This window comes from Aedes aegypti, chromosome 2, assembly GCF_002204515.2.
Source record: "Aedes aegypti strain LVP_AGWG chromosome 2, AaegL5.0 Primary Assembly, whole genome shotgun sequence".
NCBI classification, from domain to species: Eukaryota; Metazoa; Arthropoda; class Insecta; order Diptera; family Culicidae; genus Aedes; species Aedes aegypti.
In genome coordinates, this window is record NC_035108.1 from 16,788,652 (window position 1) to 16,816,160 (window position 27,509).

Genomic DNA, 27,509 nt, shown 5'->3' on the forward strand with positions numbered 1-27,509 from the left:
GGGGTTTTTTATACTCTAGCTAAGATCTATCCGGCCCTTTTCAAAGGTTTGGTTTGCAAAAAGTCTGTCCTAAGAAATAAGATAAGTTTTTACTCTTGAACATTATTTTTTTTTTTTTCATTTTAGTGTTCAATATCTATATTAAAGATTTTGTAAATTATAAAGAGAAAGAATGTTGAAGGCATAGAGAATAATTTAGGATGCATATTTTAAGACGTAATGTTCGACAATAGAAGATAAACATCTAATTATCTATCACAAGGTATAAACATTCTTATTAAACAAGAATGTACGAGATATTAAAAATGAATACTAATCATTTAGACCTTTAATTTTATAACAATGAACTTACACCATACTAATAATAACTTAGATACCATTAAGAATTACGTGGAACTCTATGAAAGATTAGCTTTTTTCCAAGTTTTTTTTTTCACAAGAAATACATGAACCAATATTGTGATACTAAAGTAGTTCTGGTGATGTCCTAACTTAAAACTTAGCCTAAATTGTAAAAAGGCCGTTCTTTAAAAAATTAGCTCAAATAGTTGAAAAAAGTGACTTTTTGACGAAAAAAAAAGTTACCAAGTCACTAAAAAGTGACTCGCTACCAGCCTTGTATATCCTACCGTTACTCCTGTTGTTCTGTTCCAAAAATGAGAAACATAGCTATGGAAGTTAGTAACAAACTATTATACAAATTATTAGCAGAATTTCTGGAATAATTTAGCACCATCGAGTTGATGAATAAATTTCACAAGTGAGTGTGGGAAAATCTTAGAACTAGTTAGGGACACATAGGATTACAGTACATTCTACTTTAGTAGGAACTCCTGGGAAATTTCGGATGGAGCTTGAAGCAGCCTAACGGAGAGCCGCGTACACAGGGGAAAACAGGGGAACGGTTTTAACCCGTATCCCCCCAGCAAATGAAAAAAAAGTTCAAAATTGTCAATTTTAGTTGGTAACCGTCGGTTAACCCAAAAAAAATAAAATAAAATTGACTTATCTGGGACCGGTTCCATGAAGGCCCGATAACAAACCGAAAAATCACCCAAGACCAGCTGATACCTCACCTGGCATTCGTAGTTGAAACTATAATGAAAAAGGAAGTAAAGTAAAGTAATAAATGTACAAGTGCCCATAAGAACAATAAGCTGAGAAGCAGGCTCTGTCCCAGTGTGAACGTAAAGCCAGAAAGAAAAATAATTAGCTTAGGTAAAAATTTCTAATATTCGCTGATATATTATATGTTGCCTTTGATCTCTAGACTCCAAAAACGACTTTGTCACGTTTTCAAAATACTAACAATCTCTTCAACCCTCTCAACAGGCATCCCGATAACGGCCCACGCAGAATCCGATGTGATCAATGCTCTGATCGAGAACTTACATAACGTAACTCACAAACCACCCAAATGGCCCCACTTCACCCCGTTGGACCCAAATTTTGAAAAAGCCAACCTCTTTGCCAAAAGCGGTGATGTCGAACCACCAAAGTACGCCTACGTAGTCAACGAAAACGATCCCAACGGAACGTCCGTCGGCAGTCAGGTATTGCTAGACTTCATGGACACACCGGTAGTGGCTGTGAAACGAATTCACGATGCGACCGAACCCAGTGGGCTGAAAGTGATCATCGCGAAGACGATGAGCGAGATTAAGCTTCCAGTGGATGAGTTCACTCGCGAAAAAGTTTCGGCAGCTATTCGAAAACACCTGAACGAGCACCACATCAGCGTGACTGAAGTATCCACCAAGGCGACAAGTAAGGAGTCTTCCTCGGAGCCGAACATCTCGGAAATCATGGAGAAGAAACAGGAAGATGCTTTGCGCAGTAAGATAAAGGAACTAGGTCCGGGGGTAGTATATCAGGCGGACTTGGAAGAAGCCGTGAAATTTGCACTGTTCCACGAGGTGGTCCGGTTCAAAACGATCGAGGGGGAGAGACTGTTGGCGTTGCAGCGATTCCTGAATGTTTTGGTAAGGTATTTCCCATTTAATGAGAACGGCATGAAATTCTTGAAGGAAGTTAGACAATATGTGTTGAACGCCGAAAAGGAAGTTAATGTCGAAAGTTATGCGAGCCAAATCAAGATACTAGAGCAGAATAGGGCACCCGTGTTCTCGTCTAATCGGTGGATAGGTTGCTCGAGTACCAAGGACGGCCTTAGACGATATCCGTGTGGTTTGTGGACTTTGTTCCACTACATGACCGTCCAAGCAGCCGAATCGGAGATTTCAACGGATCCTTTGGAGATTCTGCAGGCCATGCATGGTTACATCAAGTACTTCTTCGGATGTTCCGATTGTTCCAACCATTTCCAACAGATGGCAGCACGTAACAAAATATGGAACGTGACCAGCAAGGACGATGCCGTCCTATGGTTGTGGTCCAGTCACAACGAAGTTAACAAACGACTGTCTGGCGATACTACGGAGGATTCGGATCACCCGAAGATCCAATTCCCTTCGGACGCAATGTGCCCGGAGTGTCGTAAGCCTATTCTTACCAACCACCACAACCACCAGCAGTACACATTGAAGGATGGACATGAGTGGAACGTTCTGGAGGTGCTGCATTTCCTGAAGCGGATGTACAGTTTCGACAGTAGGAATCCGTTGGGTTTGCAAGAGGCAAGCCTTGTGCCGCAAAAGTTGGTCCAAAACGGGCTAGGTGACGACTTTCACTCCAACCGAACGTTTGGCAATGTCTTGAACGAGATGGACATCCGGATGGGCGCCCTGCTTTACGTGGCCTGTATCGTAATGCTGGTAGTTGCGGTTAAGATGGTGGTCAAACGAGGCTACCGAAAGAAGATGTACACGCACGATATTTTGGGAAAGGTGTAGGAAGATGGCGACGGGTGGGCTCAATGCAATGGCTGCTCACTAATGGTCTATCGAACTCATTTCGATTGCGTCTTTTTCTCAGTCTCTAATCGTGGATAGCTTGTAAGCCGAACAGCTAGAAGTGTGCGTTCCTCTTCTACCACATTATACAGTGATATTTCAGTGTCAAAAACAAAATGGAAATCGATTTTGCGGATTCAATAAACTCAACTGTCCTAGTCCTAAGCAACGCGGGAAATTTAATCGGGAGAATCTATCGTCTACTTCGTTCAGTCAATTTCCGAGGAGAGGAGAATATGTGTGTGTAACTTGTTTGTGATTTTAAATAGTGGAATAATGAAATTCGTTATTATTTTCTGAAATATACATTCCAGTAAAGTCGGAAAAGCAAAACAGTGCGGAACGTTTGATTGTTGGATTCTCATTTCTATCACAGCGTCCTGAGCTTTGATTTGTAGTTTTGTCTCCTGATAGGATTCTTTGAATTGCAAAACTTTTCGATCAAGATCCTCATTTTATGCTTAATTAATTTGACGGGCGTGGTATGAGATGAACCAGCCTAGGGCTGAAAATCTCAATAATAAAGAAAAAAAAAATTGACGGATTGTTTATCCGTTTAGGTACCTAATTTCGTTAGCACTAATTGATTCGTCGAAGCGTTTGAAATGATTTTTAAAGAGAATTACTGAACTGAACTCGGTTTGGAGAAATGTAAGCTGTTTGTATCCGAGCTTATGGTATATAATTAATTAAATATGAAGCCACCAATCGTTTAGAAAATTAGAAAAAATATTCTTTTGGAATCCAAGCAGGAATTCAGAAAGTAGACCACTAAAAAAATTTCTTGAGAAATTTTTGTAAAAGTTTTAGACTAATTCCAATAAAAAAAAATCCAATAGAAAAAATCATTAACAAACCTGGATAAATCGTTGCAAGAATATAGGGAGAAATTCTCCCAGAAATCTAAGGATTTTAGGAGGATTTACAGAAAAAATCCGTCCAGGAATAGCTGAAGGATTCTTTGAAAAATCTTTTCAAGGAATCGATGGAATCAACCAAAATGTGGAAAATATCTAGCAGGAGTATTTTTTCTTCTCAAGATTGAACCTCTGGATAAATCCATAAGAAGATTTTTTTGCAAGAATCATATGGCAATCTCTGGAATAATGTTCAATGGAGTAGCATTGACGATATTTTTCAACGCATTTGGGTGGTTTCTGCATATGAAATTCATAATAAAATTCTTGAAAAAAAAAACAGGAAAAAAATACTTCGAAGATATTTTGAATGGATTCCCGGCGAAATTCGCACAAGTATTTGTAAGGCAATTCATAGAAATATCACAAGAAAAACTTATTTAAGATTCTTGGAACAATCCTTAAAGTTTTTTTTACTCAAAAACTTTCTAAACGAGTGCCTTTTAGAATTCTAGGAAGAACCCTTGGTGGTGTTCTAGGAAACATTTCCAGAAGACTGCTTTGCTTTAAGAATTTCTAGGATGAATCTCAGAAAAAAATTCTGGTTAGAATCTCTGAAGAAATCCTTGGAAGAATACATGGCGAGCATTTTTGAGGAATAGTGGAAAAAGCTCCTAGACATATTCTTGAAAAAAGGAATGCCAGAAAAAAAAAATACATGACCAAATTCTCGGGGGAATTCCGTAAAAAATCTAAAGAAGTAAATCGAGAAATCCTTTAAGGAATTCGTAGAGTCAACAATATTGAAATCTCCACAGAAATTCTTGGAAGAACCTTTTGTCTAGTTTTTGTAACAGTTCATAGCGCAATACCTAAAATTTCCTACAGCATTTTTTAATATCAAATTTTCTGGCGCATAAATACAAAATCGGATATACACTATCCGTTATAACCACGGACTCACTAAAAAAAAATATTGCAACACTCAGTTGAATATTGGGGGTGATTCAAAGTCTAGCATCATCTTTAGCTTAGCTTAGTCAGTCTAAACTTCCCCCTATCAATGGCTGTTATAGGCTAATATGTTTAAAGCTAAACGATCACTTCGACATCTGGTGGCTAGTAGGAGAACCGTCAAAAAAGAGGTTGTGTTGAGAACGCACCGTGTGCAGCATAGGAAGAAATTTACTCTTTTTCTCGGCAAAGTTATTTTGTAGACGATCAGAGAGCATTGAAAAACATGATAAAATGTTGTTCCTTCGAAAATGTACAGATCCGGTCAGTGTTCAGTGGGAAAAAATTGAAAATTGGTGTTTGGCATAGGTTATAAACTTCCGGATTCTTTGTTAGTGGTTAAATTTGTTGTGAAATCACGCGTATCGGAAGGATGAATGGTCGAAATGATTATGCCAATGGAAAATAGTTCAATAATTAATTGACTATGATCTAATTTTTGGGTTGAAAAATTGAATTTTGGAGTAAACAAACATTTTCAGTGACATTTCTCTCCTTCTTCCCCAGCGACCTCTATGATGGTGGCGCATCATATTTGCCTATTCCGTGATTGACCGAGGTCAGTGAAAATGCACATTGCACATAGAATCAAGTAGAAGTTCGGCTGGGATTGGCCATAAACTTTTTCAGTGTGCATAATTCAGTTCCTCTATTTATACAGGGTCAATAACGGCGTGGGATTGGGGGAAGGAATGTTAGTGCGTAACCTTTGCTATTTGGAGGCCGTGTTTGCCTCTGCATCTCCACAAAGGTTACTGCGAGGGATGTTTGTTGATTGGGAGGATCGTTGGGTCACATAATTCACTTTGATAAGCTTTTAGACCATGATAAACAATTATTTGTGAGATATAAACATGTCTTTGAATATAATATTTTCAATTAATATGAACAATTTCCAAGTAGAAGAAAATAATGTCGACACTCAAAGTGACAAACCATTCAAAGTTTGTTCAACAAGCATCTAAACGCATCATTCCTACAGCGGTAAGGAGGAAAGCATGTGTTATCATAATTTATTCATATGAAAAATAAAAAATAAACTCGATTGGCTGGACCATCACAGAACACTCTTATTCTTATGCCGACAATCCTCTGCAAGTTTGTTGAATAAAGTAAAAATCTACACTCATAGTGTCGAATCATCCAAAATATGTCTTCAATTACAAAAACAAAGGTAAAAATAAATGTTTTTTTTTGGAAAAAAAAAATGTAAAACATGAACAGTTTATATATAAGAGTCCATTCATAGTTTGTTGAAAAATCATATTACCATTTCACCGTTGAACGATTAAATGTGGTCATACAAATTTTACAGATTTGAAATAAAAACATGAAACGAGCTCACTAACTTATGCATTTAGCAACAATCCTTGACTGAGCAGCCACAATCCACTTTCAGCTTCACGTAACGTAACAATCCGACGACGCAACGAAAAAACTAAGCTTGCTCGGGCTCTTCAACTTGCACTCGATTTAAAGTCTAGCATCATTTTTAACAGGTAAATTCACTCTGTTATACCCCGAGATTTGCAACAAATAGATCTTCACCAAAGTTGTCCAGCGGACTAAGGACATTCGGAAAGCAGATAATTTAATTCGCAATAGTTTAGTTGCGCAAACCGCAAGGTGGCGTTAGTAAGCATATGAAATTGAGCATTTTAATTATGTTCTATCTTGTGATCCAAATGAGATAGAAAGTTCGAGTCTTCGGCAAAGTTGTTCAGAAAGTCAAGGACATCTGGATGCAAAAAGTTTAATTTTGCTACTAGGTTGCGCTCCGAGACATAATTCTAGAAAGAATGAACTCCTGGAAAGAAAATACTTAATCAAATTCTTCGGGGAATTCCTGAAGAAATTTCTTTTGAAATTAATCGAAAAATCCTTTAAAGATTCCGTAGAGTCAATATTCTTGAAATCTTCATAGAAATTCATGGAGGAATCTTTTAAAGAGTTACTGCAACTGTTACTAACGGAATATCTAAATGTTATCTAGTGCATTTTTTTTTTCTGGTGTTAAAATACAAAATCGGATATGGTATATTTGGTCTATACTAACAAAAAAAACCTTCAATTTTCGCCAAGTTGTGACGGATCTTCTCAGGATCACGAAATAGAATTAATGAACATTATTAAAAACTAGTGATCCTTTATATGACAGATAAGCAGAAGCAAAATGGAATGATTTGGCAACAGACCAGCAATGCAGAATTTGCTCGAGAATAATATTGACATGACAGGGACAAGACTTGCTAAAAAGTGTATTTTGATTCTTTATAGATCTTCGATACATTTCCAAACGAATAAACAGCGGAAAAAATTAAAACAACTAAATATCGCAAATTGACAAAAATTCAAAAATGTAAAAAAAATCATATTTTTGTTCTAAGCAAAACAACTTTCACCGAAATAATTTCAAGCATTATTCCTCAAGAAAAGTTCAAAACAAACATATGTTCATTTTGAATCTATGACAAAAGGTCGAAAGACAAAAGGTCGAAACACAAAAGGTCGAAAGGACGAAAGGTCGAAAGACAAAAGGTCGAAAGGACAAAAGGTCGAAGAACAAAAAAGAAGGGACAAAAGGTCGAAAATCTTTTTTCAAAGAAGGAAATATTTCCCACCATGCAAATCGTTTTCGACCTTTTGTCCTTTCGACCTTTTGTCCTTTCGACTTTTTGTCTTTCGACCTTTTGTCCATAAACCGTTCATTTTATAAAGTGAACACCTTGTGCATGCTACATCTTTTCAATTGATCAATGAAATCGCAATCGGTTTTCAGTACATCTTTCGACTAATATTGTACAATGTTGTGATAATAAAAAAAAGTTTCCGAAGTAATTAAATTTCACACGAATAAGGAGGAAGGGGGTCAACACCCTTGACGGTAAACGCGCAGCTATTCAGCAAGACCAAGCTGAGGGTCGTGGGTTCGAATCCCACCGGTCGAGGATCTTTTCGGGTTGAAAATTTTCTCGACTTCCCAGGGTATAAAGTATCATCGTACCTGCCACACGATATACGCATGCAAAAATGGTCATTGGCACAGTAAGCTCTCAGTTAATAACTGTGGAAGTGCTCATAAGAACACTAAGCAGAGAAGCAGGCTCTGTCCCAGTGGGGACGTAACGCCAGAAAGAAGAAGAAGAAGAAGAAGACAAATAAGGAAGAACGTTTAAAACTATCGATTTTTGAAGATTGTCAAAATCAATGATTGTTAAAAATTGGCTGGAAAATTTGACAACCTATTTTTTTATTTTCCAAAAAGGCTTGTTCATCGAAAGCATCATCAATCAGAACCTGCTGAAAAATAACAAGTTATGTTTGGTCCAACAATTGTCCAGATATTATAAAATCATTCTAAGCGATTTTTTTGAGAAAACTGTTTTAAATTTAGAGATAACTGATATGAGTAGAATTTGTAGGTTCAAAGTACGCCCTGGCGAAATTACTAATAAAGTATTAATAAGAAAAATAACCTACGCATTCATAGAGTTGCTTATTTAATTCCCACGTCACATTGAAAGCACAACAAATGCTTTATTTTCAGAAGACCTCTCAAAGCACAATGGCAATCATCAAAAATGGAAATCGAATTTATTTTCCATGAATTATTTTCATAATATGTTATTCTGAGATTGCCGATTGAAATGTTTGGAGAAAAACAATTACAATTTGCTGTAGGTCGTACATTATTTTAAAAGTATGAGACTTTTTAGTAAAATGACCATAAAGAGTAAAATTTGTATCTAAGAATGCAATTGAAACTCACAATTTCACTCTCGTTTATACAGATACAGTTTCTTTAGTAATCTAAACTAATTTTGAGCACGCTTTTTTACTTTTCTTTCTTGCTAGGAGTAAAAGGATGGTTTATCAGCAAATTTGACCAGAAATAGATAAATCAGTAGAGTGACCTAGTGTCAGAAAATGGAGCAATATTCTTGATTTTTTTCGTGCAATAGCAAAGGATACCAATATACAACATTGTTCATGAAAATGAAAATGTTTTTATGCGAAAAATAATGTTTAACTTTGACCAAAAGCTTTTCTTAGTAGTTTTTGTAAAAACTTTCATAACATTGTAGAATAATAGTTGAACGATGCACAGAAAACTGATTACGATTTTATCAATAAATAAAAAAGCATAGCATAAACAAAGTGTCCACTTTATAAAATGAACAATCCTCAACGCAGCTGCTCGATTGGCTCACACTTTGACAGAAATGTCAGCTTCCACCTATCTCTCTTATAAAGGATCACTAATAAAAACGAAACCAATTTGCAAGCTTAATCCACTCTATTAATACAACTTTTTAAAAACTAACACCGCTAATTAGAGGGAATATGCTTTTTATCTACAGTACACAGTTTTAAGTAGCGTAGATTTTACTTTTCAAATGTAAATGGTGAATGACTAAATAAGATTACAATATTGTGATAGATAACATCTTCATACATCGTATTTTGTTTGAAAGTTCATCCACGCTACATTTGGATACGATTCTACCCCATTAACCCGAATGCCATTACCCCGAATGCCATCACCCCGAATTCCATTACCTTGAATTCCGAAATCCCGAACGACCCACAACCCCGAATGACATTACCCCGAATCCCAATATCATGGGGAAATGTCATCAATGTCATCATATCAAGATAATTGCAAATTCGGGGAAATAGCATTAGGGGTGATGGAATTCGCGTTAATGTGGTAGAATCTTTGGATACACATACACATGTGATAGCGTTTGATAACTCTTCGACTATGCTATTATTTCAATTTCTTCAACAAACAGAGTGATCATTCAGCGCAACGAATATGTGTGATTTTTCAGCTTAGGAACGGAACCTTAATCTTTCCTAGAATTTTTATTCGTAATCGTTAAAAACGAATTTACGTACACTGACCTTCAACATAAAATTTGGCTAATTTCTGATCTGACAAAGCGATTTTTGAAGAATCGAATTTTGCATCAATCAGTTGTTTAAATGGTCTCAATATGCATACATGTTTGCATGATGTTTGATAAACTTCTCGTACAAAATTTGTAGTGTATTTTTTCAGATAAATGAGAACATTTATAAAACTCTTTGGGGGCCTTAAATTAGAAATTCACTACGTACAAGAACAAAACGGTTAATATACTTAATTTACTGTTCTAATACAGCTTATTGTTGATTTTGAACAATATTAAGTAATTCTAAGATTTTTTTTTTCAGCTCTGGGGGAAGGGGGTTTCTTTGAACCCCAAAATCCCCTCTTAGTTGCGTCACACGGTTAGTAGGTTGGTATAACGTTTTTCTGCACTTCAACCTCTTTTAGCTGTCGAACTTCTTTCAATCTATTTCCAAACAAACTTGCAACGAAATGCTTCATTTTTTATGTTTTAATTGCATAATAAATAAAACTAATTCATCGAGGCAGTATCAACATCCCAGTAAAATTACTTTAAATAAATTATAAAAATGTTCATTAAAACTCTGTATTTGTGTTCTAGGGTGGAACTGTATGACAATGTATGAACGTTTCTTGCAAAAACGAAATATTTCAAGCACAAGTGTTACTCCAGATTTTTTGTAGTATTTGCATTTTATAAAGGCATTCATAGAATTTTACGGAAAATTAACTAATATTTTGTTAATGTTCTAACACCGATGGAAATTTCTAAAATTCACTAAGCTAAAGAAGATTTTTTATTTAATAAAAAATCAGGTAAACTTTGGTTGATTTCTAAAAAATTCTACCATTTTCACGATGTGTGGAATCAAGTTAGATTATCTAAAAATGTGGTTCAATTTTGATTACAAAAAAACTTATAATAGTGTTGCAATTTCCCAATGTATTTGAAGTACATTATGCTGCGTAGTACTCTGCAAACAGCTCGATCCATCACAACAAGAAACAAACAGCACACACTTTGCCAATGCAAATACCGAACCCATGAAGCAACGCCGGCACAAGAAACCATCCGCAAGCGAAACAATTTGCGTTGAATCGTAAAACCCCACATTACCTTCTTCCTTCCACCCCAGAGAGGAAAACATCCGTTTCGAACCGGGTAAACCCATCAGCCACGCGTCCCTCGCCGCCCGCACAATCACAACACATGAGGAAACACGGCACGTCTCCGGGCCGGATAGTCAGCGAAATTCTCCCGATACCATTGGTGCGTCAGCCATGCATTCATCGTCTGATTGGATAGCACCCATGCAAGCACGTACACCGCAGACGTGTTCCTCGCCGTAATTGCATACAGGGCAACGTACATCACAATCTCGAAGAACATATGCGGTGACGACACCAGCTCGAAGTACCCACCCCGCGGTATGGAGTGCTTCTGGTTGGTCACCTTTCCGGTGCGGTCTTTCCGCAGGTTGGCCAGAATCAGATTCGACTGGAACTGGTAGCGCCAGGCGTAGAAGAACACCCCGGTCCAGAAGGCTAGCCGGGGGGTCAGCTCGAACCTGTATGGCAGTGGGAGGCCATCCGAACGTATGAATCCTTCGGCTTGCGAAAGGATAACGACTACCGTGCCAAAGTAGTGGATGTATCCCACCAGATAGGCGGACAGATTCATTTTCAGCTTGTTGGAAAACACCTGAACGAACCAAGTTTCGTAAAACCTTCGCCAGCATTGTAGCGTTATTAGGGTGATGGCTACCATTGTTTCGGTGGGAGTGGCTAAAATATCAAGAGGTGTTAATTTGTAACAGTAATTCAAATGTGCAAATTAATCTTACTTCTAGCAGTTCGCTTCGTGGTGGCCATAATGTCGAGGAAGTCAATCACATAGCTGGGTGCAGGTTGTCCAGCGAAGTAATTGCTCGCCATGAAGTAGAACCCTGCCGTGGACCAAACGGCAGCAAACACGTAGAAGTGCTTGAACCATGACTTCGGCACTTCCAACAGGGACACCAAACGGTCTTGGGGTCCCTTGAGAGCATGTTTCCCGTAGCGGAACGTTTGCCTGATTGCGGTTGGCAAATACTTTTCTATGGTGGCAATCAAACCGCCCAGCACCACAATAATCACAATCAGCTGCACGAACAGAAAATTGATCAGATTGACCGAGCGTAGATCCAGCAAAGAATCGATCATTTTGAATGATTTAGTCCCGTATCAGCTATGCCACATCACTTGGTGAACGCACTCGGATCAGGATTTTGTGATTGATTTGCTGGAAAAGAGATGAATGTATGCTCAAACTCACATCCAAACGACCAAAACGGTGGCCTATTTTAGTGGGACTGAAAACTTCACCTCACTCACCTGTTCCGCTACGGGTTTGACACGACGACCGAAGATCGTTCCATTCACATTAAGAGCTATCTCTTTTCACCTGAGGAATGCATTCGTGGAGAAGACCGAAACCAATACATCCGAAAGAATCACCAAAAAAACCAGTTACTTATGTGTACGATGGTTATCACCGCATATCTACCATGTGATTTGTTTACATTGAGCTCAATACATGCGTACCTACATGTGGCCGTCGTACGCGGGACGTAGGAATTTGAATTTATTTTAACAAATTGTAAGCATTTGTTATTTACGTGGAAGTAAAATTCTTTTCAAAATGACTATCTTCGAAATTTGAATTTAAGTAATAAATTAACATTATTGAATACAGCAAACAGTGCTTATAAATATTATCAAAGCTGTATTTACCAAATTTGCTATTTTGGGTGTCATACAACTCAGAACAGATACGATTATGCGTTATGCCTCGGAAAGATAATTATCATTGAGAAACATTTAACTAGGAGTAAAATAACCACTCAGGCGCCCCTCGTTCCGAAAAACAGAGTAAACCTTTCTTTATAATTTCTTGATCATTTGTGCTGATTGAACTGTAAACAAAAGCATTGTTTCAATAAAAGTTATTCCTTTCCTCTGAAAGCACGCGTCACGAGTTTCTCTTGCTTTTCCGGTCGATTTGTCCTTCTTCGTATAATCCGCGGTACGCTGCAAGGTGCTCTGCCCACAGGTTGTGGACCCAGGGTTTCGGTTAAAGTGGACGGATATAAGGAACAGTTGTTTTTCCGGAGGAATCGCGTTTTTTCTCCGAGTGTTTCAGTGACTGTGCAACGTGAGAAGTGGAAAGATGGCCGACAACGTAAAAGTTACGTTTGCCAAATTGAACGGCAGTAATTATGTGTCGTGGAAATATCGGATGATGACCATGCTGGAACGAGAGGAAGTTTGGCACGTCATCACGGATCCGAAGCCGGAAGAAGTTGACGATGCGTTCCGCCAGTGGCAGAAGGATGATAGGAAGGCCCGCACCACCATCGCTTTATTCGTGGAGGACAGCCAGCTCCGTTTTGTTAAAAAGGCGACTACGGCGAGGGAAATGTGGCATAACCTCAAAACTTACCATGAGAAGGCGACCATCGGCAACCAGGCCCTGCTGTTGCAGCAGCTATGTGCATTGAACCTAAGCGAGGGTGGCGATGTGGAGCGGCACATTGAAGAAATTGAATGCCTCTACGAACGATTGGATAATGCCGGGGTGGAATTGAGCGAGTTGCTGCGAATCATTATGATGTTGCGGAGTTTGCCCCCCTCTTTCGACAGTTTCGTCACTTCTTTGGAAAACCGCCCGCAAGAGGATTTGACGATGGATTTGGTTGTGGCTCGAATGCGGGATGAATGTCAGAAGCGGGCGAGCCAGTCGGGAGCCAGCGGAAACAACGAACGAGCTTTGAAAACAGAAGTTAAGCCGAAATACGATAAACGAAAGTGCTTCTTCTGTAACATGCCAGGCCATATGCGAAAGAACTGCCGGGTGGTTTCTGGCTGCGAAGAAAAATGAAAACACCGATCAGTCTGCGTCTAAATCCAGCGAGCAGCAAGCGAAACAGGTTCAGGCGGAACGGAAATCGAAGCCGAATGCATCGGCAAGCTCGAGCACAGTACAGGGTGCTGTGTGCTTCATTGCCGGAGGAGCGATTGCTGGTGCCTGGACGGTGGATAGTGGCTGCACATGCCACATGACCAACGACCGTGAGTTTTTTAACGAGTTTAAAAGAGATGTCGTAGTCGAGGTGACACTTGCAGATGGTACCACAACGAAGTCGGCTGGATGTGGCAACGGTGTGCTGTTTGGTGTGAATGGTGAAGGAAATCGCATTGTAATCAGACTGGAGAATGTCTTGTTTGTGCCGTCGCTTGAGGGTGGATTAATTTCCGTTCGAAAACTGGCTTTAAAAGGATTCGCCGTTGTGTTCAAGGTGAATTGCTGCGAGATCCGAACGGCCGATGGAGTGGTGATTGCGGTAGGCGATACGGTTGGCAACCAGTATATACTCAAAACGGCAGAGCAGTGCAAGGCGGTCATGATTGAAAATCACAGCGATCGGTGTCAACACACCTGGCACAGGAGATTTGGCCATCGAGATCCCAGTGTTATGAGCGTTATCAAATCAAAAGATTTGGCCAATGGATTGGATATTAAGGACTGTGGCCAGCAGCTTGTGTGCGAGTGTTGTCTTCAAGGAAAGTTGACACGGAGTCCGTTTCCGCCAATCGTAGAGCGTAGTTCCAAGCAGCCTTTGGATTTAATCCATATATGCATATATGCTATAGCGATCTGTGTGGGCCGATGGAACACTCAACACCGAGCGGCAATAAGTATCTGATGACCGTAATCGATGATTTTAGCAGATTTTGTGTGGTGTATCTCCTCAAATCTAAGGCTGAGGCAGCGGCTAAGATACGTGAGTATGTTCGCTGGACTGAAAACATTTTCGGTCGGAAGCCTCGGGTCATCAGGTCGGATGGCGGAGGTGAGTTCACCGGACACGAATTGTTGAGCTTTTATAAGGCGGAAGGTATTGAAACACAGTTTACCGTTCCCTACTCCCCCCAACAGAATGGGGTAGCGGAACGGAAAAATCGTTCTCTCCAAGAGATGGCCAATTGCATGCTTTTGGACGCCGATTTACCAAAACGCTATTGGGGTGAGGCTGTGCTTACCGCGGCATATATTCAAAATCGGCTACCTTCCCGTGTCGTTGAACGTACCCCATATGAGATGTGGACTGGAACGAAACCAGATCTAACTCGGTTCCGGGTGTTCGGATGTGATGCATACGTCCACATTCCGGACCACAAAAGGAAGAAGTTCGATCCGAAAGCTCAGAAGCTAGTATTCGTTGGCTACTCGGATCACCATAAAGGATTCCGCTTTCTTGATCGTGCGACGGATCGAGTCGTGATTAGTCGCGATGCTCGCTTTATTGAATTGGCTAATGGATCGGAGCTAACGGAAGATGAAGATCGGCAGCAAGTGGTCGTTGAAGAAGCTGTTGATGGTGATTGTGAAGTAACGATGAGTGGTGGTGAGAATGAAACGGAAGTAATTGAAGAAGAAGCCATCGGTGAAGAATCAGTGTATGAAGATGCTGACAATACGGATGAAAGTGACTTTCTGGGATTTGAAGAGAATGAACTAGAAGAAGAAAATCTCGAAAATGAACAGTGCTTGAGAAGATCTGATCGACAAACTCGTGGAGTTCTACCGAAACATTTTGAGAACTATGTGGTTGGACTTGTGAAACACAATGAAGAGCCGGACGATTTCCGGCAGGCCTTGGCCTTACCCGAGTGGAATAGTGCGATGAGAGATGAACTAAAAGCTCATGAACTTAACGAGACATGGGAACTCACGAGTTTGCCGATTGGGAAGAAAGTGATTGGAGCCAAATGGGTTTTTAAACTCAAACGAGACGAAACGGGAAAAGTGATCAAGCATAAGGCTCGAATTGTAGCCAAAGGCTACACACAGCGTTTCGGTGTAGATTTCACTGATGTATTTGCTCCGGTGACGCGGCAAACAACTTTGCGTGCGCTACTAGCTGTTGCCGGAAAGCAAAAATTAATCCTGAAGCAATATGACGTCAAAACTGCCTATTTGAACGGGACCGTGGACGAAGAGCTGTACATGCGACAGCCACCGGGCTTCGAGGTAAATGGGCAGGAGGAGCTTGTGTGCAGACTCAAGAAGAGTATATACGGTCTGCGTCAATCAGCGAGGTGCTGGAACAAAGCGCTGGATGGCGTGCTTCGTGACCTTCGGTTCCAGCAGTGCGAATCAGATCCATGTCTATATATAAGACGGAGCGGATCCATCACCGTTTATCTTCTGGTGTATGTAGATGACCTTATCATTGGATGTATGAACGAAGACGAAATCAATCGTGTATACTGTGCGCTACGTGACAAGTTCGACATAACCGATCTTGGGCCAGTCAGATTTTTTCTGGGTTTTGAAATAGAGCGAGATGAAGGTTACTATTCGTTGCGGCTCACTTCGAACATCGAACAGTTGGTAGACAAGTTCGGAATGCGGAATTCAGCACCGGTCAAGACCCCAATGAACCCGGGGTATGTTACCGATAATTGTGACAGCAAGCAGTTCTCGGATACAACACGCTATCGCAGCCTAGTTGGAGCCTTGCTCTATCTGGCTGTCAACGCTCGTCCGGATGTAGCCATCAGCGTAGGACTATTGGGAAGGAAGGTGAGTGATCCAAATCAAAGTGACTGGGCAGCCGCTAAACGGATTCTCCAGTATCTAAACGCGACGAAACACTGGAAGCTGAAATTTGGACCAGGGCTGGCCTGGAAGTTGATCGGCTACTCCGATTCCGATTGGGCTGGTGACCAACGAACAAGGAAGTCCACAACTGGAATAGTATTTTTCTTTGGTGGAGGACCCATTAGCTGGATCAGCAGAAGTCAGGAGTGCGTTGCGCTCTCCTCGTTAGAAGCTGAGTATAACGCGCTAACCGTTGCGTGCAAGGAAGCCATTTGGATTAGACGTTTGCTGAAGGAGTTAAGAGAGCCTCAAGACGAAGCGACAACCCTTTTTGAGGATAACCAGGGGTGTATTTGTTTCGCGAAGGCAGAGCGGTCAAGCGGTCGAGTGAAGCACATCGAAACCAAAGGACATTTCATTCGGGAGTTATGTGAACGCAAGATCATTGTACTAACTTACTGCCCTACAGCTGATATGGTCGCCGACGCGTTGACGAAACCCTTGGGACCAACGTTGCATAACCGATTCGTAGAACGGATTGGGCTTGTGCCTCAGTAGTAATTTTAGGAGGAGTGTAGGAGTAAAATAACCACTCAGGCGCCCCTCGTTCCCAAAAACAGAGTAAACCTTTCTTTATAATTTCTTGATCATTTGTGCTGATTGAACTGGAAACAAAAGCATTGTTTCAATAAAAGTTATTCCTTTCCTCTGAAAGCACGCGTCACGAGTTTCTCTTGCTTTTCCGGTCGATTTGTCCTTCTTCGTATAATCCGCGGTACGCTGCAAGGTGCTCTGCCCACAAAATGAACAGGGGGGTAAAATGAACAGGGTTGTGTTTTACGATAATTATGCTATAAATCTATGCAAAACATAGCACCATCCTTAATCCCCAGACTAAGAAACTATTTCGACAACTATAGCGCGATAGGGAACTGTCAAAAGCTGGAAAAGTAAACAAAAACAAAGTACGCCTCTCCGTTTTCTCATATGATGTAAATTTTCACTCGTGAAATTTAAGGTTCTTATGACTAAAATCATCCATAATCTATTGAACTAAGCAGCACATCATATCTTTAATGTATTTATGATAAGTGTACGGAAATCGAAAGTATTTTTATCTTCTAAATTCTTAGAACCAATGATTTGATTATGTTGATTCTTTGGAGGTAAAATGAACCACTCGATATGGGGGTAATATGAACACCATGGAAGGGCGAATACTACCGCATTTTATTTCAGATGCCGAGAGTTTTCCGGAAAAAATACAAAGACAGACATGGACAGCCATCCAAATGATCGCAGCTAAACGTTCCATCGATTCCGGAATGTCTGTAAGACATGTATTGATCATGTACCAGATGCCGAGAAACATGCCGCAACCCGTTCAATTAGAATGGTGTTCATTTTACCCCCTCTGCATGTTCATTTTACCCCCATTGTATGTTCATTTTACCCCCAAGTATATGTTCATATTACCCCCGTTACATGTTCATTTTACCCACATGTTTAGAAAATTGACTCTGTTGAAAGAAATTTTCAAAACTATAATAATTTTGATAAAATTCTATTTCCATCACAATATGTCAACTTGTTACATTGCATGAACATCCTTCTTCAATTCTAAGCTTTTGAAAAAGAATCTGACAGCTTCATAAGCAAGAAAACATGAACATTGCTTAAAGTGTTCATTTTACCCCCAGTTCTCCTACTAATCGAACCCAAATCCTCTGTCCCAGTTGGGACGTAACACCAAACAGAAGAAAATGGTTAATGATAGATGAAAACCAGTGTTGATAGACTCACACTCAAAATCTCAATCAATACGCTCTCCCGTGAGAGCAAACTCAATAGAGATCTGCTTTGAAAATCTCACGCTTGAGATTTTGATGCAAAATCAACTCAATCAACTCAAACGAAAAAAATGATTCAATCGCAAAACCCGGCAAAAACTCGTGAAACCCGTATGTTGTTGTTTACGTTAGAAAGGATTGACATAATTTTACCAGATTAACAAGAAATTATTGCCGTGTGTGAGTAAACTGTGGAAATACGAGACAATGAGTTAAAAAGGTGAACCAACTCATCCATGATTTTTTGACTGCTGAGTTGCATGATTAACAACTCACGCATGAAAAATCTCAAGCGTGAGTTGTGAGAAATTGAGTTTTTCACAACACTGATGAAAACAATGACATTTTGAACATTTTATGATCGAACAATTTGCATAGGTAGTAGTTATGTACGGAAGGTCATTATAAAAAGGCTATGTAAGATCTTTACTTACTTGTTACTGAACATGTTGTTGTACGTACTGTGGGATTTGAACTTTGGGGATCCGAATCAATGAAGAGAGCCCTGTAAAAAATACGAAGGGTAAACGTTAAAATAAATTGATTTTTTTTTTTCAATTATTCTTTTATTGATAACTAGTGGTCCCGGCAAACTTCGTCTTGCCATCAAGTAGGCTGTTGAAAAACGCTTTTGATCGTATCATATAAAATGACAGTTTCGTTCGCGCTCGTTTTTTCAACTTTCCCGGTGAATATCTTGGGACTTTTATACACACGAACACGTCGGAACCCCTGACGAACAAAACTGAGAAAGAATCTTTCAAATCCGTTGACCCGTTCGTAAGCCATTTCGTGACATACAAACACCATTTCATTTTTATTTATATAGATTGAATACCCAATTGGTCTAATTCTACTAGTGTTGTGAGGTAAGAATTGTCGGTCTCGTATTGCCAGGTGACGATTCTCGACTCGAGTGAAGTGACTCTCCATTTGATTTACACGGCGAGTCTCGCTATACGAGACCGACAATTCTCACCTCACGCCACTCGTAGAATAAGTCAAAGTATTTCAAGTTCACTACATCAGAACCCAAACGGCTTCAAAAGATCGGTGTTGACTGACGATTAGACTGGCCCAGCTTAGTATGGGATAAAAATAAAGTTGTATGATTCCACGGGGCACCCCCCAGGATTATTCCTTAGGGTAAGAGGAAGACTTCCTGAAAATTTTCATCCCATTTGGTCGTTCCATGAGCTGGCGCATTTAAATAGAAGTTAATATGGGATTTTCAGCTCAAACATATGGGCAATAGCACATCGTCTACTGTTTGGTTCAGGAAAATTGTTGATAGCGTTCAATTGAACCCAGAATGTCTAAAACACTACTTGATACCATATCGAACAATATTGTAGAAGGTTGTATCATGACTAAAATTTAAAAAAAATAGTGTTTTTACTATCTGAAGTAGATCAAGCAATACTGCTTTGTATTTCTTCAGCATATCTAGACGGCAGCCACTAAATCATCATAGCTACCTATGGCGCTTGGCGTGCTGCTGCACAAGGCGCATGCATATAAGTGATTGTACGGGAGTGCTGATCTAAGTCTAACTTTCGACAACTGAAAGGGTAATGAAAATAAGCTCAAATCCAAATACAATCTTTGCAATTATGCTCATTAGGGTATTAACTAGTGTATTTGTCATTGTGGGCTCAATTGAACCCGATCAACTTGTATACGGAATGAAAGAGTAACATAGGGTCAGTTTTCAATATATTTGGAACGAATATCCCATACAAATTGAATGCGCCAGCTGGTGGAGCAACAAATTGAGTTGAAATTTTGAGTTTTTTTCTTACCCTAAGGCACATATCTAGGGGGTGCCCCGTTGACTTTTACAACTTTTTAGTTTAAGGGCCAGTCTACTGACGATGCACTTCGAGAAGGCAACACCGAGACCTTGAAGGCATCACTAAAGAAGACTAGAGAGACTTGATCTTACCCTATTATGTCAGTGGTGGCCATTTAAATAATATTATGTTTTAAGTGCAGATTGTTTGAATTTATTCCAAAAAAACAACGGAGATCTTGGAACGGAGAAAAATCTGGATAGTTTTGCGCGTGTATCATTTTCTCAAAACCCGGCGATTTAAAAAAATAAAATCAAACGCAACACATAAAATTCCCTTATTGAAGATGTGTTTCAAATGTGATTTGATTTGAAAGATGTAGGCTAGGGACACATGATCCCTCATCTAATATACACTTTGTCCAGCTAGCTTAAGACCACCTGATTTTTTTCAGATCCAATAGGAAAACAGTTTATATTTATGACCCACCCTATGACACTTTGCTTGTATTTGTGTAAGCAGTCGAATGTACGAGTAGTGGTGGATGATGATGAAGGATCAGTGTTTATTCGTCCTTCGCATACTTTTGCGGTGTCCATTTAAGTTAAAACCACAAGTGTTTTACGTGTGTTTTGAAATTTTTAAGAAGAAAAAGTTCATTATGTCGAAGGGAAAAGCACTGACGGACAAGGAGAAAGGCAAAATAGAAGCATTTCACCGGGATAAAGTTGGAATCAGAGAAATTGCTCGTCGGATTGGCCGGTCACATCAAGTGGTCCTAACTTATCTGAAAAATCCTTCCGGATATGGCAAAAATCGGAAGAAACCTCGCAAATCGAAGCTTTCCGGACGAGAGAAACGTGAAATCGTTAGAACCGCTTCGAACTCCCAAAAACCGCTGAAGCAGATTAAACAGGAGCTGAATTTGAACGTTTGCCGGGAGACTATTCGTCAAGTTTTGGTCCAAAGTCCGTACATAAAAAGGGCCAAAAAGGCAAAAGCTCCAAACCTTACTCCATCCCACATCGAGAGACGCTTGAACTTCCCGCATAGAAAAATACGGTTTGTCATACATTGCGAACAGTTAGAATCCTGTTACCGTTAAGGTTAATTTACCACAAACAGTTGCGTTTATGTTAAACAATATGAAACCCATCGCTCAAGACCATATAACATGTTTTGAGTAATGCGTACAAAATTGTGAAAATTTATTACACTGTTCCGATATAGTTCAACAATATATGTGCTGGTCCCCGTTAGAAATAGTAGCAATGTTTAGCCACATTTTGTCAAACAGTTGGTTCTCATATTCATGCAACCCATTTACACGTGTAAAATTCACTATATATTACCTTTGTTTTACAGTTCGGCAAACAGTTAAATGCATTGGTGATGGTGTGTCCACGCTCAAAAACTGAGACGATTATGACGCTAACAGTGACTAAATTTCTCACATTTATTAAAACATTCTGATAATTCCACACAAGTCTTCCTATGAAATGAAACTACAATAAATTTATGTTGTCCAATTTTTTAGTCGAGTCTAATTTTATTACATATAGAACACAATAAATATTTTTGGTTTCGAACTTTGAAACTCACTCAGTCGTTGGCAGTGTGGCATTTTTTAAGCGTGTTTGTCTTTACGCATTGCCAGTGAATATCGACAGATCTGTCATCAAACGACAAAAAGAAAACATAAAAGTGAAATCAACATCTTTGCAAGTTTTTTCTCATAGATTTAAGTTTGATTTCAATTGCAATTCGATCATATTCGAAATCAAAGAAAGCAGGTATGTAATTTGATTATATCAACATACACTTAGTTGTAATCCGTGGCTTATTTCCCAGATGATGCAGTGGCGGTCGAAGCGGGAGAAAAACTTGCTGGAAAGAAACTTGCTGCCATCATTCATAGCCGTTCCAGCCTCTACCCCGAGTAACGACATCGCTCATGAATCGGAACTGCAATGGAAGCTGGTTTGTGAACTTGCCACTTGCCACAGGACTGGTGCTAAAATCCAAAAGGGGTGTTCGGAGGCTCAGCATCCGATCCAGTTAACGTTATGGGGGCTTTCGCTGCAGCATGACAGCAGCTGTTGATCAGATTCGAGTTAAATTCAATATGTGTGAAGAAAAATGTATCATTTTAATTCTGAACGATTAGCATTTTAATGAGCGATGCGTGATTAAAATAATAATTATTAAAATTAAAGTAAACGTAATTGTATAAGTTTTTATTTTTAATAAGAAACAGTGAAACAAGAAGTGCGTATAGCCTGAATACATTGTTGATTGAAATTGTTACAGCTTGTTAGTCATTTGGAATAAATAAGACAAATTTCAATCAAAGAGAGTTTTTTTCTATACGCATTTTCTTGTTTAATTGTTTTTTTTATTGTATTTATCCATAAAATCTCCCAATATAGTACAAATACATCAGGACAGTACGCCATAGGGTTGTTGCACTATAAGGTACCATTAACTTATAATTCCACAAACATTATTTAATTTTATTAAAGTATGTAGTGAAACTGTTTCTGAACTGTTTGGTGTACGTTGAATTTGCCAGAAAATGGATAATATATCTACCACTCGGCAAACTGTCAATGACAAATTTTGTTCGAGAAAAACGTCGTTTTTAAATGGTTACATAACTTAACCGCCTATTCCCCACATTGTGATTTTCCCATTTACCATTTACCGAACTGTCAAAACCGTTCGTGTAAGTGTTGACATATTGTTATTAGTCATGTTATTCAAAATGATTTACGTATTGTCGCAAATTGTTGTCCACACTACGGGGAACAGTACTAGTATGGTTCATGATTATCCGGGTTTGCAAAAGCCAACATGAATCGACAGTGGACCATGGTAAGTTGTGAAAAGGGCGTATTATTTTAAAGCAATTTTCAGCGTGATTAAGGAATGTTTATTAAAAAGTATGTTTTCTTTTTTGTTTACTTCCAGATGATCTTCAGTGATGAAAAGAAGTTCAATCTGGATGGTCCCGACGGATTTAATGGATACTGGAGAGATTTGCGGAAAGAAGAACAATATTTCACCACAAGAAATTTTGGTGGCGGTTCATGCATGGTTTGGGCAGGATTCTGTGCATCTGGAAAGCTGGACCTTGCGTTCACGTCGTTCAAAATGAACAGCAAGGACTACATCCAGGTGCTAGAAACGCGTCTTCTACCATTCCTGCGCAGATTTCGACGCAAAAAGTTCACTTTTCAGCAGGACAATGCTGCTATCCACACAAGCAAGGAAACCAAACAGTGGATAAAGGACCACAAAATCGATCTGCTGGACTGGCCAGCGCGCTCCCCAGACCTAAATCCTGTGGAAAACCTCTAGGGAATCCTTGTACGCAGGATTTATGCTGAAGGTAAGCAGTACGCCACTGTTGATGAGCTCAAATCAGCTATTTTGGAGGCATGGGGAAATATTGAGAAGACTGTACTGGAAAACTTGGTTAACAGTATGCCGAACCGAATGTTCCAGGTTATTAACAGGAATGGTAAGGTGACCGATTATTGACACATTAATTTCACTGTTTACATAGCTTTTACTGTGTAAAAGCGAACAATATATGAAATGGTCCTAAATAAAATGGACAACAGAAATCATTACAAAATACTGTACAACTGAAGTACTCAATAAAACATTCACAACTACTTTGAAGTTCAACAAAATTTGTTTCATTTGTTCTAAAATGTAGGTGGTCTTAAGCTAAATGGACACAGTGTACATACATTATGTACTGCCGTTATACGCATAATTGTCCCATGTTACGTTTTATGCATTTTTGACTTTTTGTCATCAAACAGTTGATTTTTACGTATAGTTTTAGAAAACACTTACCAAAAATTAACTTTGTTCGCAAACTCAATGAAAAGCAAGCTAAGTCAATTTGTCCCATTGTTGAATTTCCACGCATAACTGTCCCATTACTGTATTACTACGCATAACTGTCGTCACACTATACAATTCACAGCGCTGATATAGAACAAAATATTCTGTACGCTGTTTTTAAATAGCTGTTGTTTGGGAAAATCGTTTTGAATATCTTCTTACGTTGGGCTTTACATCTTATGTGGAACAACCAGTTTTATGTGACTACTGAGGTAATCCCACTTGAAGAATCAATAACCACTTTAATTTAGAGTCCATGGCTTTCGACAAATCAACTTAATGATTTAGCAAACCAGGTCTAAATAAAAATAGTTCAACCGTTTTTGGATGACTTGGCCACATGCTGGGTTGTTCCGAATACCGGTTCACTGATGGAAGTGGCCATTATAATCGCGAATCTGAAACCTGGCTTGCGACATATCAATTTTCATGAATTTGCAAATCAAGTAATTCAAATGCCTTTGAACCACCTTTAGTTCAAAGGTATTTGAATGACTTGATCACATGTCGGATTATTCAGAGTTCTCGATTCCCTGGAGGAAGTGGCCACTAAATTGTCGGCTCTGAAACCTAGCTGGCAACACCAAACTTCATAAATTCCCAAAGCTAAAGAAAGATAATTCAAACGTTTTTGGATGACTTGATATCATGCCAAGTTGTTTTGGATACCCTGTTCCCCAGAGGAAGTGGCCATTATTTTGGTGGTTCTGAGATATATCTTGCGACATATCAAACTTCATGACAAAGGCGCCACTGTATATGGGATTTAACATTGTGACAGCATTGCTGTTCTGTCAAACACACAAGGCTACGGTGGCGCTATCTATGCTTTCCAAAGCGGCCGTTTTGGTTATTTTAATGATCCATTGGAAATACTAATTTTCTTATAATCGTGATATCTCCGACGATAAAATGTGTTATAAAAAACTTGGTTTGACCTCAGTGCATATACAGCACTGGACAGAATAAAGTACGCATTGGCAGTTTTTCCATACAAAATAGTCAAGTGTGGAGGTTTGGATCTCGACTTCCAGTGCTCCTACTGACCTAGAATTTTCATCGCAACTTGAAAGTTACTTAAAATTTGCTAAGCTGGAAATTCAATGCTTTTCATAAACAAATTTTTGAGTTAGTAAAAAATCTTTAATTTTGACAACATTGATAAAATTTTGAATAAGCGAAATTTTTAAATAAACCAACATATCTTAAAGAAACCAACATAATATTATGGAAATCAATAGTTTAGTACTAAATTAGGTTTTTCATTTACTTAACTTAACATAAACATAAGTGAAAATCGGGTCTGGGTCATTTGGCATAAAGCCATTTGGTATAAGGTAATTTGGCATGAAGAACAATTGGCGTAATGGTCATTTCATCAAGAACAGCCATATTTTGAAAGTAGGGATATAATTCTGGTTATGCCAAATGACCGTTTAGCCAAAATGGTTATTGTGACAAATAGCGTTATGCCATATAGCCCGCTCCCGATTAAATCTTGATCTTGAACGAATCAATGAGCCTTTGCATGCTATAAAACGTTTGAATTTTACTGTGCGCCCTGTTTTCAAGTTGCCCGTAAGAGAGAGCAAGACAGCACCAACACACGGCGGATTGTGCTACTTTTCCCCGAATGTCGTTTCCCCGAATGTCGGTTCCCCGAACGCCAGTTCCCCGAATGACTCTTTTCCCCGAATGCCATTTCCCCGAATGACCCAGTTCCCCGAAAAGTGGTACTGTTCGAATAGGAGCTCTAATAGTTTTTGATAGCAAGATGGTGAACTAGAAAGAACGATAGGCAATCGAAAGAAGGAGGTATTTGGTCTTTCTCGACTATACACATGTTGCCAAAAATGCTGAGGACGGTAAAACTCCTAAGAACCGCCAATCAAATAAAGAAGGGTGCATATCAGATGACCAGTACGTTCACTTACCTGAAATGTAAAAAGTTATGCCAATTATGATTGCCAAAAACTGTTCGGGGAAGTGGGATATTCGGGGAAACAGGATATTCGGGGAACTGGCGTTCGGGGAAACGACATTCGGGGAACCGACATTCGGGGAAAAGTAGCACAACCCACACGGCGCACAGTAAAAGTCATGAGAACGAAAGAATTTATGGCACGTACAGAGACTCATACGTGGAGCTCCCGCAACTTAATTCATTTTTTTGTTTTTAACAATACATACAACCCCTAAAAATATAAGTCTGGTTTTGGTCTGTAATTTTGGTTACCTAAAGAAAATAAATGAATTAAAAATTTAAATTTAATCAATACTAAATTATCGATTCGCCCTCATAGTACTTCGACTTTCAATGTACAACACCCCCTTTCGCTCTCTTGTTGCTGTCCTCCTCAGAGTTGACAACTCACCACTTTTCTCTGACGTTTCTTGCTGTCAAAACACACATCGCGGAGCACTAGTGCAGTCAACAAAAATCCTCACTGAGAAGAAAAGCACCCTTATTTTACGCTGGAAAAAAACGAATCGCAGCCCAAAATCAATCAAAATGGTATTCGCCAAATCGTGGGAAGATTTCGAGATCGCCGCCGAGAACATGTACATCGCGAACCCGTGCCAGTGCCGGTTTACGATGAAGTACACCCACCAGAAGACGGCCGTCGTCCTGAAGCTGACCGACAACGTCAAGTGCGTGCAGTTCAAAACCGAGGTGCTGTCGGACCTGAAGAGAATAGAGAAATTCACCGGCAACCTGATGTGGCTGATGGCGTCCAAGGAGTGAAACGGGGTGTTATGTTCTTTAATTTTTAATATGCTAAGTGTGGATTTTTCTTGTTGGGTGCATGTGAGGAATGTAACAGTGGATTTTATGTGAGAAATACATATTCCGTACATGTACAACGTTTGTAATGTTTTTTCTTGTGTTGGCCCTTTCGAGACTGGGTGAACATTTTCGAAAGAAACGGGTAGGGAGCCGGACCTTGTTCTGGGCACTTTTGGAAGATGCCAAAAACGAAAATTTAGAATGAAGACGTTCATTTTTCTTACAGTTGCCAACAATTTTTAATTTATTTTAGGTACATTAAATGGTAATACTTAAACAACCAATACTTTACAATTTGATTAATTTTATATGTGATATGCATTTGATGCAATCGAAATTTTTAGTCAGTTTATGTCAGACATTGCAGATCGCAATTCAAAGTAATGGAATTATGCTGATACTTTAACAGATTTTTATTATTGAGTCAGACATATATATGACATTTATCTAAGAAAGTTTATGATACTTTTTAGGGGTCATGCACAAATTACGTCACGTTCCAAGGGGGGGAGGGGGTCGAGCCAAGCGTGACAAGCCTTACAACATTTTCGGAGGACTCATACAAAAAGTGTGACAAAGGGGGGGGGGGAGGGGATCGAAAAAGTTGAAATTTAGCGTGACATAATTTGTGTACCATCCCTAACTCATTATCTTATGACAAGTATTGCTACTCGTACTTCTGTATGAATATTTTTATTTGTTTTCCCTATTGAATTAATTAAGGTATTTGTCCAAACTTTCCTTAGATATTACAGGATATTACAAAGTTTTCTTCAGGAGTTCATTTTATGATTTTTACGGGCTTCTTAACCTTTAAGTCGGCGCGTGGTTCGT

At 39.3% G+C, this 27,509-nt stretch overlaps 4 protein-coding genes and 1 long non-coding RNA gene across 6 annotated transcripts in view; 3 read left to right on the forward strand and 2 right to left on the reverse strand.

The window, feature by feature from the left end:
• LOC5575737 (SPARC-related modular calcium-binding protein 2) overlaps nucleotides 1–27,509 on the reverse strand; it is a 217,609-nt gene that overhangs the window by 178,691 nt on the left and 11,409 nt on the right. Inside the window, exon 2 of the mRNA XM_021840029.1 lies at nucleotides 18,611–18,681. The gene's annotated coding sequence lies outside the window, so the exon portion shown is untranslated. The remainder of the gene's footprint in view (nucleotides 1–18,610; nucleotides 18,682–27,509) is intronic.
• LOC110675350 (sulfhydryl oxidase 1-like) lies at nucleotides 1,236–3,262 on the forward strand. Its single transcript, XM_021840032.1, has one exon. The coding sequence runs from the start codon at nucleotides 1,251–1,253 to the stop codon at nucleotides 2,850–2,852; it is 1,602 nt and encodes a 533-aa protein (XP_021695724.1). The 5' UTR covers nucleotides 1,236–1,250; the 3' UTR covers nucleotides 2,853–3,262.
• LOC5575734 (polyprenol reductase) lies at nucleotides 10,160–12,955 on the reverse strand. Of its 2 annotated transcripts, XM_011495349.2 has the most exons (3): nucleotides 12,054–12,955; nucleotides 11,525–11,961; nucleotides 10,160–11,465 (listed from the first exon to the last, which is right to left on the reverse strand). In XM_011495349.2, the coding sequence occupies exons 2-3, from the start codon at nucleotides 11,880–11,882 to the stop codon at nucleotides 10,882–10,884; spliced, it is 942 nt and encodes a 313-aa protein (XP_011493651.1). In that variant the 5' UTR covers nucleotides 11,883–11,961; nucleotides 12,054–12,955; the 3' UTR covers nucleotides 10,160–10,881. The 2 variants fall into 2 exon arrangements, with proteins under 2 accessions (XP_011493651.1, XP_001655836.1); XM_001655786.2 differs by lacking the exon at nucleotides 12,054–12,955 and having other exon boundaries at nucleotides 11,525–12,047.
• Nucleotides 21,502–22,189, forward strand: LOC110675352. Its single transcript, XR_002499395.1, has 2 exons — nucleotides 21,502–21,762; nucleotides 21,821–22,189. It is a non-coding gene; the product is annotated as an uncharacterized LOC110675352 (long non-coding RNA).
• LOC5566723 (signal recognition particle 9 kDa protein) lies at nucleotides 26,264–26,756 on the forward strand. Its single transcript, XM_001651081.2, has one exon. It carries the CDS (start codon nucleotides 26,400–26,402, stop codon nucleotides 26,631–26,633), a length of 234 nt encoding a protein of 77 aa, XP_001651131.1. The 5' UTR covers nucleotides 26,264–26,399; the 3' UTR covers nucleotides 26,634–26,756.